This window comes from Pongo abelii, chromosome 15 (genome assembly GCF_028885655.2).
Source record: "Pongo abelii isolate AG06213 chromosome 15, NHGRI_mPonAbe1-v2.0_pri, whole genome shotgun sequence".
NCBI lineage: Eukaryota > Metazoa > Chordata > Mammalia > Primates > Hominidae > Pongo > Pongo abelii.
The window spans coordinates 49029728-49047076 of record NC_072000.2 but is presented as its reverse complement, the minus strand read 5'-3'; the positions used below and the strand labels follow the sequence as shown (position 1 = coordinate 49047076).

The 17349-nt window shown below is 41.1% G+C and overlaps 2 protein-coding genes across 7 annotated transcripts in view; both read right to left on the bottom strand.

Annotated features, from left to right (window-relative positions):
- The window catches only part of PRPF39 (pre-mRNA processing factor 39), a 31392-nt gene extending 28476 nt beyond the window's left edge, over nt 1–2916 (bottom strand). The window contains exon 1 of the mRNA XM_002824709.6: nt 2770–2916. The gene's annotated coding sequence lies outside the window, so the exon portion shown is untranslated. The remainder of the gene's footprint in view (nt 1–2769) is intronic.
- Nucleotides 2917–12551: 9635 nt separating this feature from the next.
- The window catches only part of TOGARAM1 (TOG array regulator of axonemal microtubules 1), a 116431-nt gene continuing 111633 nt past the window's right edge, over nt 12552–17349 (bottom strand). For 3 of the 6 annotated variants that reach the window (XM_054530066.2, XM_054530068.2, XM_054530065.2), the window contains 2 exons: nt 15197–15283; nt 12552–13688 (listed from right to left, as the gene is read on the bottom strand). In XM_054530066.2, the coding sequence (XP_054386041.1) occupies nt 13423–13688; nt 15197–15283 (353 nt within the window). In that variant the 3' untranslated portion in view covers nt 12552–13422. The remainder of the gene's footprint in view (nt 13689–15196; nt 15284–17349) is intronic. The other 3 variants (XM_063715570.1, XM_063715569.1, XM_054530067.2) reach the window with 2 other exon arrangements.

Genomic DNA, 17349 nt, shown 5'->3' with positions numbered 1-17349 from the left:
TTTCAAATGCAGATTGCTTCAGACCAGCTTCTCATTTTTTAAATGTAGAAAAATAGATACACCAGAGTGCATGCACACATTAAGGGCATATTATTGAAGCACACACAACTGAACTGTTTATTGAGTTAGTGATGTCCATGTACATCTTATTGTGGGCTACAGTAAAAAACAAAAAACTGAGAAACACTGCTGCACTACTGCAAACTAATATTACTCGAATATTAAATTCCCTGATCACAGCTCAACAAGAGTAAAAGGAAAAAAAAATTAAATTCAGTGAGAATGAGGCCTTGTCAGTTTTGTTCACCGCTGTCCCCCTAGAACCTGAAATAATACTTGCTGTGTAACAGCACAACAAATATCTCTGAATGATATATGCAGTCCCAACTTAACTTTCCAAAAGTACTAATCTTAACAATACTCCTCCTCATTGCCATTTCCAGAGTCCCTTAGATTCTTCCTTTCTGAGCCTTGACAAAAGCTGTTCCCCCAGACTAATAAAAGTCCTCCCTTTTTCAACTCACCAAACCAGTCGATTCCTTTTCACTACATTACACTTTATTATAAAATCATATGATAGGCACAAAGGACACAAGTATAAAATGAAACATAACATAAAGTGAATATGCAATATATAAAAAATACATTTAGCATACCTTTCACTTTTAGTATAGTTATGACGTACATTAAATATTTCAGTGACAATTATGCCATCTTAAAATTTAAAAGGTCTTTTGGAGGATGACTTCAATTACTAACACTTAATTAAAAATGGGACATTTGGGCCAGGCACGGTGGCTCACGCCTGTAATCTCAGCACTTTGGGAGGCCGAGGCAGGCGGATCACCTGAAGTCAGGAGTTCTAGACGAGCCTAGCTAACATGGTGAAACCCCGTTTCTACTAAAAATACAAAAAATTAGGCGTGGTGGCGCGCATCTGTAATCCCAGCTACTAGGGAGGCTGAGGCAGGAGAATGACTTGAACCCGGGAGGCGGAGGTTGCGGTGAGCAGATCACGCCATTGCACTCCAGCTTGGGCAACAAGAGTGAAATGCCATCTTTTGACCTAATACCTTTTTTTTTTTCTCTGTATGCCTCTTATTCCCGTACAGGTACTTAAAAATTATACCATTGACTATTCTTTTTCATAAACACAGCAATATATAAAAATCTGAAGTCATCACTAAAGACTGAAAGGAGTTTTGGGTAGAGCAAAACAAGTAGCTTTGCAATACACAAATCTCATCCACAAGGCAATCTGGAGATGTGGGATGTAAGAAAAGAGACTACCATAACCACTGGTTTTGGCAGCTGTTTTTAGGGGCTAAGTAGTCACACACTGACTTTTTAAGATCTCTACATATTAAACACTGTGTTTCAGAAACTAGATTTTGTATATGTATTTACATAAACGTCTACATCAATCTTCGGCTTTTTGGAAAACGTACCATTTGGCTGGAACTATACTACTTTCTTCCTCCTTTGGCTATTTTTAATTTTTTTAAAAGTCCTATCTTCCATGTAGATTTGTTAAAACATACCACAGAAAACAGCACATACAATTTTTATCATTTGACTTTTAAACATTTTCTTTCTTATTCAATTATAAGATAAGCAAGGAAAAATATTCTGAGACGTTACATAGTGTCTCATACCACCTATGAGCCATCTATGCTCAACCCCTACTTCAAAGTTCACAATCTAAGTACTAGTCCTCTTTAACAGAACTCCTTTCCATCACTTTATCCCTACTAGAGAGTGAACAGTGGAAAGTTCCAACTTTTGCAACTCTAGAATGAGGTTATAAATCTAGAGGGAGGAGGAAAACCTGACAGTACACGCTTGTTCTTTTCACTCCATTCAAGCTCCCATAGAGCCTAAAACAGTTCCAACATGAGCTACATACTTCCCTGTCCGAAACTTGCTTTCTCAAGCCTCACGCTTTCCAGCTGTAGCAAAGTTTATTTCTGAACAGATTAAATCAGTTGCTAAATAATCTGAAGTCTTCAAACAGAAGGCCATATGAGTATCAAACGAAAAAAATAACATTTGAATCAGCATAAATTTACATGGTACTATGGCATCATCACTAATACACTGAGCAGTATTATTTATTAACTTCAAGTATTAATTAACTTAAAGATGGGATTTTGGAGAAAAACACCAGTGGTGGTCTCTGATTACCAAAGTTAAACATTCTTAAGCACAATCCCTTAAAAAATCCTACCAGGATCAATGATGTCTGTTTTTTCTGTTTTAAAGTATCCTGCCAAAAGCTGTGGGTGCTGTGACTTAGGGTCGCAAAAGTGTTGCTTATGTAGTCAGAAGGCAGAACGTGCCCTACAAGGCGCTCACATGCCTTAGTAATAGAACGTATATTATCTTCCCAATCCTCTGGCGGCTGCAAATGTGCTCCTTCCACTTCCAGCCATCCCAGCTGTGTTCCAGCTCCGGGAGAAGCAAGGGCTTTAGAATTACCCCCAAATATCTTCCTAAATCCAGGCGAAGGAGGCCCACACTTCTCCACCCTACCTAATGCACCCCTCAAGTGAAACGTTTGGTCTAAGAAAAAAATACCTTGCACCGCGCCACCCAACAGGTGGGAAGGAGAAAGGAATGGACAGCTGGGCGCTGAATCCGAGCCAGGCCTCAAACAGGGCGGGAGAGGGAGGCCGCGGCCACAGCGCGGCCTGAAACCCGGCAGGCCCCTTTCAGTACCAAGTACCACATTCTGCCCCAGCCAATTTCAAGGAGCCCGCCCCAGCAGACCTTATGATGGATGCCACTCGATGCCATGAGCCGAAGCCTGTGACGACCTAGCCGAAGATGGCACTTCACCGCCTCCGTCCCCACAGCCACCACAGCAGCCGCCACCCGCGCCACGGCCGCCTGGTCCAGGGCACTATGCGCATGCGTCAGTGTCCCTGGAGGAGAAAAAGTCACGTGGCTTCGCAGCGCGCAGGCCTGGCCCTCCCAGGGATCCTCGCTGCCTGTGCGGCCCCAGCCCCGCCCCGCCCCGCCCCGCCCCGGAGGGCGGCGACCGCTGCGCCTACCTGCTTTTCCCTCCATAGGGACTTCCCAAAGGAAAGGAGGGTGTTTAGGGGCTTTCACACGCCTGATCTTAAACACAGCGCCCTGACCCCTCCCCTCCAAAAACGGCAAAATGTCATTTTTGGGGGCAAATCTAAGGTTTTCCCTACAATTGTTCAAGCTTTCACACTAAAACATTTACCTAAAAACGGGCAGAAATTCAGCCTTAAACCCACAAATCTCACGATGGTATGGACCCTGGGCCCACTCAGGTTTCCTGAAAACTAAACAATTGTGGACTTAGGGGTTTGGAGAACGGGCTATTGTTAAAGAAAAAAGTATTTAGTGACACTTGTTAAAGCACAAAAAAGAAAGGCTTTATTCAGGACCATCGCAACAGGTATAGGGACCACTGACTGCAATGGAGACTTGCAGTGGGGAAAGAGATATTGGGCTCAGCTCCTCATACAGCATGGGCAAGTGGAGATTTATAGCCAAGGAGCAGTGGTAAGTGAATGTATAATTACTAAGAGGAAACATCAGGGTAAGGGGGATTTTGGCTAAACCCACCTAATAGGATTTTTGCTGAAGACAGGCCAAGATAATGAGGCATCACCTGGGGGATGGTGGAGACTGAAGAACCTGATCAGATATTGAGGATGATCAGCTATCAAGGATAGGGGTTTATTGCTAATCTGACTTAGCAAAGTTCTTTGCTTAAACTGGATTTTACAAAGAAAGTGTACAGAAGAGCCTAGCAGAAGATTCAGAAACCTGACTAAAGTTGGCCAAGCAAAAAAAAAATCTTTGTATCTAAAGGGCTATGTTATCCTCTGGACAAATTGAGGGGGGGTTGTGTGTTAACATTCTTAGCAGTCCTCTTCAGTTGTACCACCATCTCCACTTTAATAAAAAAAAATTTCTTTCAAATCTGGCCTCTCTCCCTTTAAGATTTTGTTACATTTGTGCCCCCGCATTCACCCGTCACTTAGCATGTAATCTCTTGTTCCAGGTGCATTAGTATTACTACTGGGCTCCAAGTTCCTCATCTGAAATCTGTCTCCTCTGGAAATAATTATTTACAAGACGATGTTTCTTGTCACAACACAGGTTAATCATAAATCCTCTCACCAGCACCTTTCCTTCAAAATATCAAATTCAGTCTTTTTTCCTACCTTTTACTTGCATCACACTGCACGTAGTAGTAGCTTTCCCTTTCCATTTGCCTCTTCTACTTTCCAAGCTAACTTTTTGGGATTCTCTGACAGTGTGGCCATGTTTTTTGTTTGTTTGTTTCACAGGTTTAAACAGCAGCTTTTAAATGTTTACTATGGGAAGAATAGTCAAGGGAGTGGTGCGTTGGGAAGACAGACCAGAGTTTGCTGCTGGCACTGTTATGCAGGGACTGTCTGGCATGACCTTCACTCCTTTTCTGGTTCTTTGGTCTTTCTAAGGTGGCCTCAATTTCTTTATCAGTAAATAAGATTATCTCTGAGATGTCATTCACTGAAATAGCCATTTTGTAAAAATCTACTTGCATCTTCAACTTTATTCACTGTGGATTCATTGTTTTCCTTTATCTCTAGTTTTTACATTTTACCTTTCAAGCCGGTGCTATTGCTCTCACTCCCCTGCTTAAAAACCTCCACTGGTTTCCTCCTTCACTTTTTTTTTTTTTTTTTTAAGAAATCCTAAACTTTTAGAATGGAAAATACAGTGTTTTCATAATCATGCCAGCCTTCTCTCTGTTTCTGCCTCCCCGTAACTCCACAGAACCTACTGTTCCCACAGCCCTTTTATGTGTCAAAACCTTTAAGTGGGCTCTTCTCTTTGCCTAAAATGTGATCCCCGCTGGCAGAAACATACGTTATCTTAAACACCGATTTAGCCTGCAGGGCTTGGTGGCTCATGCCTGTAATCCCAGCACTTTGGGAGGCCGAGGCGGGGAGATCATGAAGTCAGGAGTTCGAGACCAGCATGACCAACATGGTGAAACCCCATCTCTACTAAAAATACAAAAATTAGCTGGGTGTGGTGGCGCACGCCTGTAATCCCAGCTACTCAGGAGGCTGAGGCAGGAGAATCAATTGAACCCGGGAGGCAGAGGTTGCAGTGAGCCAAAATGGTGCCACTGCACTCTAGCCTGGGAGACAGAGTGAGGCTCCATCTCAAAACAAAAACAAAAAACAAAAAAAAAAAATTGATTTAGTCTTAGTTGACTTTAAAAATTGTGTATCGCAATTATAAACTTTGGGAAGAAAAAAGATATTATACCAAATACTGTAGTTTAGAGGGTAGTGGTGTGTCCGGAATTGGTGGGTTCTTGGTCTCACTGACTTCAAGAATGAAGCCGCGGACCCTCGCGGTGAGTTTTACAGCTCTTAAGGTGGCGTGTCTGGACTTGTTCGTTCCTCCCGGTGGGCTGGTGGTCTCGCTGGCTTCAGGAGTGAAGTTGCACACCTTCACAGTGAGTGTTACAGCTCATAAAAGCAGTGTGGACCCAAAGAGTGAGCAGTAGCAAGATTTATTGCAAAGAGCAAAACAACAAAGCTTCCACGCTGTGGAAGGGAACCCAAGCAGGTTGCCACTGCTGGCTCCTGCAGCCTGCTTTTATTCTCTTATCTGGCCCCACCCACATCCTGCTGATTGGTAGAGCTGAGTGGTCTGTTTTGACAGGGCGCTGATTGGTGCGTTTATAATCCCTGAACTAGACACAAAGGTTCTCCACCTCCCCACTAGATTAGCTAGATACAGAGTGTGGACACAAAGGTTCTCCAAGTCCCCACCAGAGTAGCTAGATACAGAGTGTCCACTGGTGCATTCACAAACCCTGAGCTAGACACAGGGTGCTGATTGGTGTGTTTACAAACCTTGAGCTAGATACAGAGTGCCGATTGGTGTATTTACAATCCCTGAGCTAGACATAAAGGTTCTCCAAGGCCCCACCAGAGTAGCTAGATACAGAGTGTCGATTGGTGCATTCACAAACCCTGAGCTAGACACAGAGTGCTGAATGGTGTATTTACAATCGCTGAGCTAGACATAAAGGTTCTCCACATCCCCACCAGACTCAGGAGCCCAGCTGGCTTCACCCAGTGGATCCCGAACTGGGGCTGCAGGTGGAGCTGCCTGCCAGTCCCGCGCCCTGGGCCCAGACTCCTCAGCGGTTGGGTGGTGGATGGGACTGGGCGCCGTGGAGCAGGGGGCGACACGGAGCAGGGGCGTCGCTCATCGGGGAGGCTCCGCCGCACAGGAGCCCACGGAGCGGGTGGGAGGCTCAGGCATGGCGGGCTGCAGGTCCCGAGCCCTGCCCCGCGGGAAGGCAGCTAAGGCCTGGCGAGAAATCGAGCACAGCGCCGGTGGGCTGGCACTGCTGGGGAACCCAGTACACCCTCCGCAGTCACTGGCCCGGGTGCTAAGCCCCTCATTGCCCGGGGCCAGAAGGACCCGGCGGCTGCTCCGAGTGCAGGGCCCGCCAAGCCCACGCCCACCCGGAACTCCAGCTAGCCCGCAAGCGCCGGGCGCCCCAGTTCCCGCTCGCGCCTCTCCCTCTACATCTCCCTGCAAGCTGAGGGAGCCGGCTCCGGCCTTGGCCAGCCCAGAAAGGGGCTCCCACCGTGCAGCGGTGGGCTGAAGGGCTCCTCAAGTGCCGCCAAAGTGGGAGCCCAGGCAGAGGAGGCACCGAGAGCGAGCGAGGGCCGTGAGGACTGCCAGCACGCTGTCACCTCTCAGTGGGTTCTAAAAAACAATATTTAAAGTCATGTGATCTCAGAAACAGAACAAAGAAGTCAGACAAATGGGAAATGATATTATTTATTCATGTATTTCTTCCATTTGCCCCTCCAGATCAACTGTCTGTCCTTATCCACCCTGCTCCATTCTTTGGAGATTGACCCTTATAGACCATATCAATAGGTTCTCTTGCTTCCTGGTTTCTGGTTGAGTATGGCCAAGAGAAAGTCCTGGCAGAATGGAATTGAGGAGTGAGGTCAGGGTATTTATTCCTCCAGCTCCCTCCATATGGGGGATCTCAGCTCTGATGAGGGTAACCCTCTCAATATAACTTCATTCTAGGTTCCATGTTTCCCTAAGCCATGCCTTTATAAATACTCCCTTATTAACCACTTCCCAAATTATGCCCATTTTGATTTGCTGTCTATTTCCTTCTGGGTCCTGATTGATATAAGAGCAAAATGTATCTTGTGATACCCAGTGTTAATCACAATTTCTGAGCTGTTCAGTGTGATTCCTGTTTATTCTCTTCAAAACGTTAACATGCCATGAAAAAGTGTAAATACCTTGTGGATCATTTAATTTACAGAATATATTGCTCTAGGGAATGAACTTTGTTTACATTATAAATAATCCATCACTAAATAAATTGCGGTGACTCTTCTGTTGGAAACATTCAGACTCCTGTATTTAGTGTTTCTCCTTACTGGTAAAGCAAGTAAAGTTAAAACTGTAGCTCCAGGAGATTTAAATCCAAACACAACATGAAGCTTGTTTCCTCTTTACTACTTGATCTTTCAAATTTAGTTCAAATGGTATTAATATCTCCTCAATTCAGTCTTCCTGAGAGTTATCAATGTTACTCCTGTTTCTGGATAACCTTAAAGAAAAGCGCCATAGTAATACCACTCTGCACATTCCTCTTATTCCCTCAGAGACTTATGGCTACTTATTAGGGTAACTTCACACCAGGAAACAGAAAATATGCTGGCTTCTTGGAATTTATTAAACATTGGACCTGAATTAATACCAATTCCTGGGGCATAGAATGCCACTGTGGTTCATCAGACAGAGTGGGGCTTATGGAATATGGCAGATATTGTAGGTCAGTTTAGTTATATCCATGCCCACTATCTTCTCTATTATCTTCCTGTACTATTGAGACTGGGAAACGAAATACTCAATTTCCTAGCCTCCTTTGAACCTAAGGGTGGCCAATGAGATGTAGGTAGAAGTACATAGGAAGGGGCTTCTTTCCTAAATAAAAAAGCAAAGCTTCACTAGAGAAACACCTGTGCTTGTTATCCATTTTACTTTTTTTTCTGTCTGAAGCACAATTATGATATTTGGAGAGGAAGCTGCCGTCTTATAATCAGCTCTGATACCATCAAGCCATTGGCATAATGCTTAGCCAATGCTTTTACACTTCTTGTAGTATGAGACAAATAACATAGCAATTGATTTAAGCTACTGTTAGTTCGGTTTGCTATTCAGGCAAAAGCATTCCAAGTGATACAACAGCTTTAGAAGCTATAATAAAACTCAGGGAACCTTTCTTATCAAATATCTCTTATGAAAATATGAAATAAAGGGCAACACAATTCCTTGAGGGAATCATAGAGATGAGTGCCTCAAAGTCTTGATCAAGTGTTCATCAGTGGATGAATGAAGAAAATGCAGTATATAGACACTGTGAAATACTAGTCTTAAAAAAGGAAATCCCGTCATTTGCAACAACATGAATAAACCTGGAGGACATTATGTTGAGTGAAATAAGCGAGGCACAGAAAGAAAAATAATACATGATCTCACTTATATGTGGAATCTAAGAAAGTTGAACTCCAAGAAGTAGAAAATAGGATGGTGGTTTGCAGGAGCTGGCAGGCTTGGGGTGGGGAAGTGGAAAAAAGAATGGGTAAAGGGTCCAAAGTTTCCTTTAGAAAGGAAGAATTATGGCCGGGCAAGGTGGATCATGCCTGTAATTTCAGCAGTTTTGGTAGGCTGAGGTGGGAGGATCCCTTGAGCCCAAGAGTTCAAGTCCAACCTGAGCAACATAGCAAGATCCCATCTCTAAGACTATTTTTAAAAATAAAAAAAAAGAAGGCCAGGCGTGGTAGCTCATGCCTCTAATCTCAGCAATTTGGGAGGCTGAGTTGGGCAGATCACCTGAGGTCAGGAGTTCGAGACCAGCCTGGCCAATGTGGTGAAACCCCATCTCCACTAAAAATACAAAAAATTAGCCAGGTGTGCTGGCACGTGCCTGTAGTCCCAGCTACTTGGGAGGCTGAGGCAAGAGAATTGCTTGAACCCAGAGGCAGAGGTTGCAGTGAGCCGAGATTGTGCCACTGCACTCCAGCCTGGGTGACAGAGTGAGACTCCGTCTCAAAAAATAATTTAAAAATAAAATAAAGAAAAGAGGAATAAGTTCTGAAAACCTACTGCATAACAAGATGACTATAGTTTATAATAATGTGTATTTGAAAATTGCTATGAGAGTGGATTTTAATGTGATCACCATAAAAAAAAAAAGTTAGGTCTGTAAGGTGATGGATATGTTAATTAACTTAATGATCCACAATGTATAAAAACATTAAGTTGTACCTCATAAATATACACAATAAAATAATTCCTTTTTGCTCATGCCAGTTGGGTCTTCCTTCTGTTGGGAATGCTACCTTTATATAGCATTTGAGGTTTACAAATGCTTTTTTTTTTTTGAGACGGAGTCTCGCTTGTCACCCAGGCTGCAGTGCAATGGCGCGGTTTTGGCTCACTGCAACCTCCACCTCCTGGGTTCAAGCGATTCTCCTGCCTCAGTCTCCCAAGTAGCTGGGATCACAGGTGTCTGCTATCATGTCTGGCTAATTTTTGTATTTTCAGTAGAGACGCAGTTTCAGCATGTTGCCCAGGCTGGTCTCGAACTCCTGACCTCAGGTGATCTGCCTGCCTTGGCCTCCCAAAGCGTTGGGATTACAGGCATGAGCCACCATGCCCAGCCCTACAAATGCTTTCTTATACATAATCCCTTTTAAATTTTGGACTTCACAATAATCCCAGGATGTAAGGTTTAGCAGGTAATTATAAAACTGTGTTCCCAAATTCACGCTTTCTGAATCAAAGTCTTATGCTCTTTATCTGAATAATACTTGCCTCCCTCAGTCATCTCCCTTTGAGTCACATCACTGTGTACCTCCCTTAGCACTATTGTGATGTTCACTGCTCTCTTCTTTGCTATATATTTTTTCTTCTCCAAATTACTTTTCAGATTCTCTTCACTTATTGTAATTTAAATTTTACTATAAGCAATATGTCTTGTTCATTTCTGAAAAAATAGAAATTACAGAAGAGTACATTGAAAAAAATTAAAATAACTTCACTGCCCAGAGATTACCACCATTAAGATGTTGGTATATATATACTACTACTTCTGTTTTCTATGTGCACATATATTGATGGAGATACTGTACTTATTTTGTAGTCACATTTTTCCTTTAACATGTATTTGGCATCATTTTTAATGACTATATGATATGCATTCCATTGGGTAAATACATCATTTAACATTTTTTGTTGTTGCATTGCTGGGTGACGTTAGACTTTTATAATTATCATTGCTAGTAAACGACATTCGTTTATTCCAAGTAAATGCATTTGTTTATTCGGGCCTTCAGCTTTTCTTTAGTTATTTCAATCAGTGATCAGTCTCTGTTTCTTTGTTGACCTCTGGGTTGATAATGGTTCTTCATAACAGTGCTAGACTTCTGAGTGCTCAATTATCAAGAAGTTACTAAAATACAGAAACTCTTTAGGCTTGAGACCCTTTTGTTACATTAATGGCTATTTTCTTTATAATAAAAGGTAGCTCACATATTATGTAGAATAAAGCTGCCACATTATTAATGATTATATTTACTGTACTTTTTTTCTCCCTAGACTGATCAGAATATTGTGCTTTTTTTTCAGTGCAAAATTCAAACTAAGGAATTAGGCTTATACATGAAGTAATGGTCTTCTTTATCCTTTAAAATGTAAAATCTACCTTCGACATATCTAACAATCTATTGATGCAAATTTAGCTAGCACAAGTGCAATGATACAAAGGCAGAAGTCATAATTAATAAAACTTAAAATCTGTAACTATTGTATCAATGATGCATATCAAGTAGGGTTGAAGCAAAATGTAATAATGATTTCAGAGTTTACAACTGAGATCAAACGAGTATAACAGAGGCCTATGTTTCTATGACCTGAGCTAAGAATATTTTTTTACATTTTTTAAGTGTAAAAAATAGGCTGGGCACAGTGGCTCACGCCTGTAATCCCAGCACTTTGGGAGGCTGAGGCGGGCAGATCACCTGAGGTCAGGAGTTTGAGACCAGCCTGGACAACATGGCGAAACCCCGTCTCTACTAAAAGTACAAAAATTAGCTGGGCGTGGTGACGGGCGCCTGTAATCCCAGCTACTCAGGAGGCTGAGGCAGGAGAATTGCCTGAACCTGGGAGGGGGAGGTTAAAGTGAGCCGAGATCGTGCCATTGCAGTCCAGCCTGGGTGTCAAGAGCAAGACTCCATCTCAAAATAGATACATAAATAAAATAAGGTCTTACAAATCCAAAAATATTTACTCTATGGCCCTATACATAAAGTACACCAAACTAGAGGACTGTAATAAAATACACTTAGAAGAAAATATAAGGTATTTTAAAAGTATATAATTATATAAAAGTTTATATAAATAGAAAAAGTAGCCAATTCTTTACTCTTCTTTTAGCTTAGCTTGAAGTAGAAACAACCTCCTCACCCTTTTTTTTTTCTCAGAAGCTAAGAATAAACTTTTTTTTTTTTTTTTGGAGATGGAGTTTTGCTCTTGTCCCCCAGGCTGGAGTGCAGTGGTACAGTCTCAGCTCACCACAACCGCCGCCTCCCGGTTTCAAGCGATTCTCCTGCCTCAGCCTCCGAGTAGCTGGGATTACAGGCATGTGCCACCATGCCCGGCTAATTTTTGTATTTTTAGTAGAGATGGGGTTTCACCATGTTGGTCAGGCTGGTCTTGAACTCCCGACCTCAGATGATCCACCAGCCTTGGCCTCCCAAAGTGCTGGGATTACAGGCATGAGCCACCACGCCTGGCTTTTTTTTTGAGTCGGAATCTCACTGTTGCCCAGGTTGGAGTGCAATGGTACGATCTCTGGCTCAATACAACCTCCACCTCCCGGGTTCAAGCAATTCTCCTGCCTCAGCCTCCCGAGTAGCTGGGATTACAGGCACCCGCCACCATGCCTGGCTATTTTTGTGTTTTTAGTAGAGACAGGGTTTCACCATATTGGCCAGGCTGGTCTCAAACTCCTGACCTCGTGATCTGCCCACCTCAGCCTCCCAAAATGCTGGGATTACAGGCTTTAGCCATCGCGCCCAGCCAGGATAAATTTTTTAAAATCACAATTTTAAAAACAGCCAAATACATTAGAAAACTGGTCAGTGACTCAGAAGTAAAAAATAATGAACATAGAATCACAGAATTTTAGAACAGGATAGGACCTTTAAAATCATCTAGTCTAGCTCTTACATTTTAGACATGAGGAAACTGAGGCCCAGACCTGGTAAGTGACTTGTCTGAGGTCAGACAGCTAATTTCCTACCAAGTTAGAATGATAACCCGGGTCTATCTGCAGGCCAATATCATAATAAGTAGACCAAGTGAAAGGGATAGCTCGATACTACTATATATATATATTTTTTTCCATTTTAACATGTATGGAAGTTGGAAAAATAGGACACCTCTCACACATCTAAAGAAATAAATCCTTTTATTTTATAACATTCCTTTTCTTTTTAAAGATGCATACAGTACTTGTAAGCCCATGAATTCTGAAAAAAGCTATAGAAGACCTGGCACTATTTTTGAGAATTACACAACTGGGCAGCAAAATAACACCTTTATAAAGGTCAAAACATAAACAAATAAAATTTAGTGTTTGCACACAAAAATAGGGGGGTTACATTCAACACGTTTTTTAAACGTGCATTTAAAAGTTTGTTTTCTAAAACTTTGGTTGTCATGCTTTATTATAACTTGTTAAATTTCACAATTATGTAGATAATTAAACCCAAAAGGTAAGCAAATATATGACATTAACACAGCAGCAAAAGCAAGCTAATACTGCACAATCATATTAGCGGACTGATTCAGAAATACATGTTTTTCACAAATAATATACAAACTTAGTTTCTGATAACATAGTTCAATGACTTCCATGTTATAAAATAAGGCTGAGAAATGAGACATACCAGAACATGATTACACAATAAAAAGTATATTTTTAATTACAATTCTAATTGTACATATAGGGCAACAAATTGTAGTTTCTATAGAATAGTGCAAATGAGCAGGACTTTTCTCAAAAATATTAAAATTGAATTCATCCCATGTGACTCAGATTTCATGAATTATTCATGAATGATATATTTTAGGTATTTATGTGATGAATATAAGTGGTAAGGTTGATATAGGACAGATGTGTACTCATAGGCTGCAAATAAAAATAGCCATTGACTTAATTTGCTGGATGTGAAGTGCAGGCACTGATAACGTAACTTTTAGAAAGTTCCATTTGTCATCATGTAAACGCTTTTGTTCATCATACAGTATTTTATCAAAGATTCATAATTCATTTAAAATTGTCATATCGAGTAATTCCTCCAAACTCTTTTTGATATGTGGTGGTTGAGATGCAGCCTGATTTAACAGATTCTGACCCATCTGTGCAAAGAGTGCTTTTGATAATTTAGCTGTGGCTGTTCGTATATTTCCTCCAGCTCCAGGCAGAGAGCCACTATTTGTCATATTTCCTAAGAGATGCCATAAAACAACCAACACTTTCTGCTCTGTGGCATGCGGCTTCCTTTGATAAAGTTCCATAACAATATCTGAAACATAAAAATATAAAAAACAGTGAGGGTTTTTTCTTAATAAATAAGCCCAAGCTCTGCTAAATAAAAAGCAACTAAAATATACTAAGCTTCTTCCTTATGTAATTTGTCCTAAAAAGTTAGCCTTCTTAAAAGAAGCAATGTAAGAAACCTTTCTCTCAAAGATTGGGATCTTCAAGTATGGTATTAGAATCCCATATAGAACAATTAGTTCATGCAAAAGTCGTAAGGAGAGAAAATGAACCCAAATTCATCTCGATGTTTTCCAAATGTAGTGAAACAAAAATGTACACAGTTTTAACCCATGGACCTTTTATCAAACATGATTTTGAAATAGCAGTTTTCTATAAGAACCAAAATTTGATTTTAATGTCTTTTTAGTTTTCCCGTATTATTTCTACTAATGTAACCAAGTACCCTATTTTTAAGAGCTTTTTTTCTTCTCCTTTTGTGGCCCTTTGTATTCATGTTTTAGTAATGAAATAATAAATTTTGCTTTCCTTCTTTCTACTAGGTACTCCTTTGCATTGCTAGCCTATCTAATTATGTTTGCCTAGAAGTTCCAGAGACTGGGCTGGGTACAGTGGCTCACATCTGAAATTCTAGCACTTTGAGAGGCTGAGGTGGGTGGATCACTTGAGGTCAGAAGTTCAAGACCAGCCTGGCCAATATGGTGAAGCCCCATCTCTACTAAAAATAAAAAAAACTAGCCAGGCGTGGTAGCAGGCACCTGTAGTCCCAGCTACTCAGGAGGCTGACGCAGGAGAACCACTTGAACCCAGGAGGCGGAGGTTGCAGTTAGCTGATATTGCGCCACTGCACTCCAGCCTAGGCAACAGAGCGAGACTCTGTCTCAAACATTAAAAAAAAAAAAAAAAAAAACAGTTTCCAGAGACCCTGTCTTGAGACAATTCAGATATCTATGGAATTCTCTCTAACCAGGAGATTACTTCAAGGCTGTGGTGCTAATTTACAACCCAGTCCGGCCTGAGACAGCACTGGACCACTCACCATATGGGGCAATAACTCAAGGTAAGTCATAGGAACAAATCATGTAGAACTGTACTGCCTGGCCCACTGCATGCCCTCTATGCAAACCTGCTCCTTCTTAAACCCTAGCATTTTGCCTGAGAATTTTGAAGCAGTTTTGTTAAGGCAGAGTCTGAACCACTTGCCAACTGCTAACTTTGGAAAGTAAAGTCACTTTCCTTCCACTGCACCTCATCCTTGTTATTCAATTTTCCAAGTGGTGACTGGCTGAACCTGCATTTGGTTACACTAATAGGAAGACTGAACATTTACTGGAAAAAAAAGGATAAAATTCTTTTGACAATAATGTATGGGGTAAAAAGTCTTAAAAGGTTCTCTTGTGGATCATTACACAATTATTTCTACTTTGTGGGTAGTTATATTAAGTTGGTAGCTATCCTAAAATTAAATTGAAATAGTTTATCAGTTTATCCTTAGTTAATAAAATATTTCTTTAGAAATTACAAAGTATTTACCAGCAAGCTTTTCCGTCATATCCTGTTTTGCTTTTCCATTTAAAAACTGAGCTTTTGTACAAAATGGCTGTAGAAGTAAGTAATTGTCTAAACAAAAAGAACACAGAGACACATGTTTAAAGAGTAATGAGCTCTTAGTTACTTTCCATTACATAGCATTGAAAAGAAAAAAAAAAATCACTTCTAGGATGCAAATGTATAACACTTTAAAAATCTACATAATCACTATTTAAAATTTTCTATAAAACTTTGCATGGTGGCTAGCACCTGTAATTCCAGCTACTTGGGAGGCTGAGGTAAGAGGATCACTTGAGCCCAGGAGTCTGAGGCTGCAGTGAGCTATGATTGTGCCACTGAACCCCAACCTGCGTGAGAGTGACACTCTGTCTCTAAAAACCAACAAACCAAACAAAATCTTAACAGAGTAATATTCTTAAAGCAAATGAGAACTAAAAATATCTCACACAGTTTTAAAGGAGCTATCATGTGGTATTCAAAAAAAAAAAAAAAACTGCCTGAATCTCCTAGGCATCTTATTTCAAATGATAACATAATTTTATCAAAAAACAGAAAAAGCAGCCGGGTGTGGTGGCTCATGCCTGTAATCCCAGCACTTTGGGAGGCCGAGGTGGGCAGATCACGAGGTCAGGAGTTTGAGACCATCCTGGCTAACATGGTGAAACCCCGTCTCTACTAAAAATACAAAAAATTAGCTGGGCGTGGTGGTGCGTGCGTGTAATCCCAGCTACTTGGGAGGCTGAGGCAGGAGAATCGCTTTAACCAGGGAGTCGGAAGTTGCAGTGAGCCGAGATCATGCCATTGCACTCCAGCCTGGTGACAGAGTGAGACTCCGTCTCAAAACGACAACAACAACAACAACAAAACAAAACAAAACAAAACAGAAAAAGGGAAGCAGTTTTTACATTTACTGAATTTTTTTCTTAAGTTTTAATTTTGAAATAATAATAGAAACACAGAAATTTACAAAGATTATATAGAGGTCCTGTGTACCTTCCACCCAAAGGTTTCATCTTAAATAACTACAATCGACCCTTGGACAACACAGGGGTTAGGGGAGCCAACCTCTGTACAATTGAAAATCCGTGTTTAACTTTTCACACTCCCCAAACTTAACTACTAATAACTTACTGTTGATCAGAAACCTTACCAATAACACAAACTGTCAATGAACACATATTTTGGATGTTATATGTATTATTAACTGTATTCTTACAAAAAAGTAAGCTAGAGAAAAGAAAATATTAGGAGAGAGAAGAAAAATAAATTTACAGTATTGTATTTGTCAATAATGCAAATTTATATCATCTGTTTACAAGATTAGTCATCTGTCTGAAATGGTGGGCAACCACAGCTGCAGACCTCAAGCTACTCAGATATCAAGCAATTCAAATTTATCATGTCATGACTTTCCCCTGCGTATTGGGAGCACTTCCAGCATCACTAGTGGCACTTCATATAGGTCTGATGGTGTCACTCAAGGTTTATGGTATTATAGTAAACCTGATGAAAAATACTTAAGAACCATCAATTTGCATATGTTGAACCATCCTTGCATCCCTGGGATAAATTCCACATGGACATGATGAATAATCTTTTTTTTCTTTTTTTTGAGATGGAGTCTTGCACTGTTGCCCAGGCTGAAGTGCAGTGGCGTGATCTTGGCTCACTGCAAGCTCCGCCTCCCAGGTTCACGCCATTCTCCTGCCTCAGCCTCCCGAGTAGCTGGGACTACAGGCACCTGCCACCACGCCCGGCTAATTTTTTGTATTTTTAGTAGAGATGGGGTTTCACCATGTTAGCCAGGATGGTCTCGATCTCCTGACCTCGTGATCTGCCCGCCTTGGCCTCCCAAAGTGCTGTGATTACAGGTGTGAGCCACCGCGCCTGGCCGAATAATCTTTTTATACAAATTTGTTTCATGTTCCTAATATTTTGTTCTTTTTTATTAAGTAGTATTCCACGGTATATTTAGATTTTAAAGAAACTGCCAAACCTAGAGTGGCTGTACCATTTTATTTACATTCTCACCAGCTGTGTATGAGATGTAGTTTCTCTGTAATCTTGTCAGCATTTTGTATTGTCATTATTTTTTATTTTGGATGTTCTAATACTTGTGTGGTGATCATGGCCTT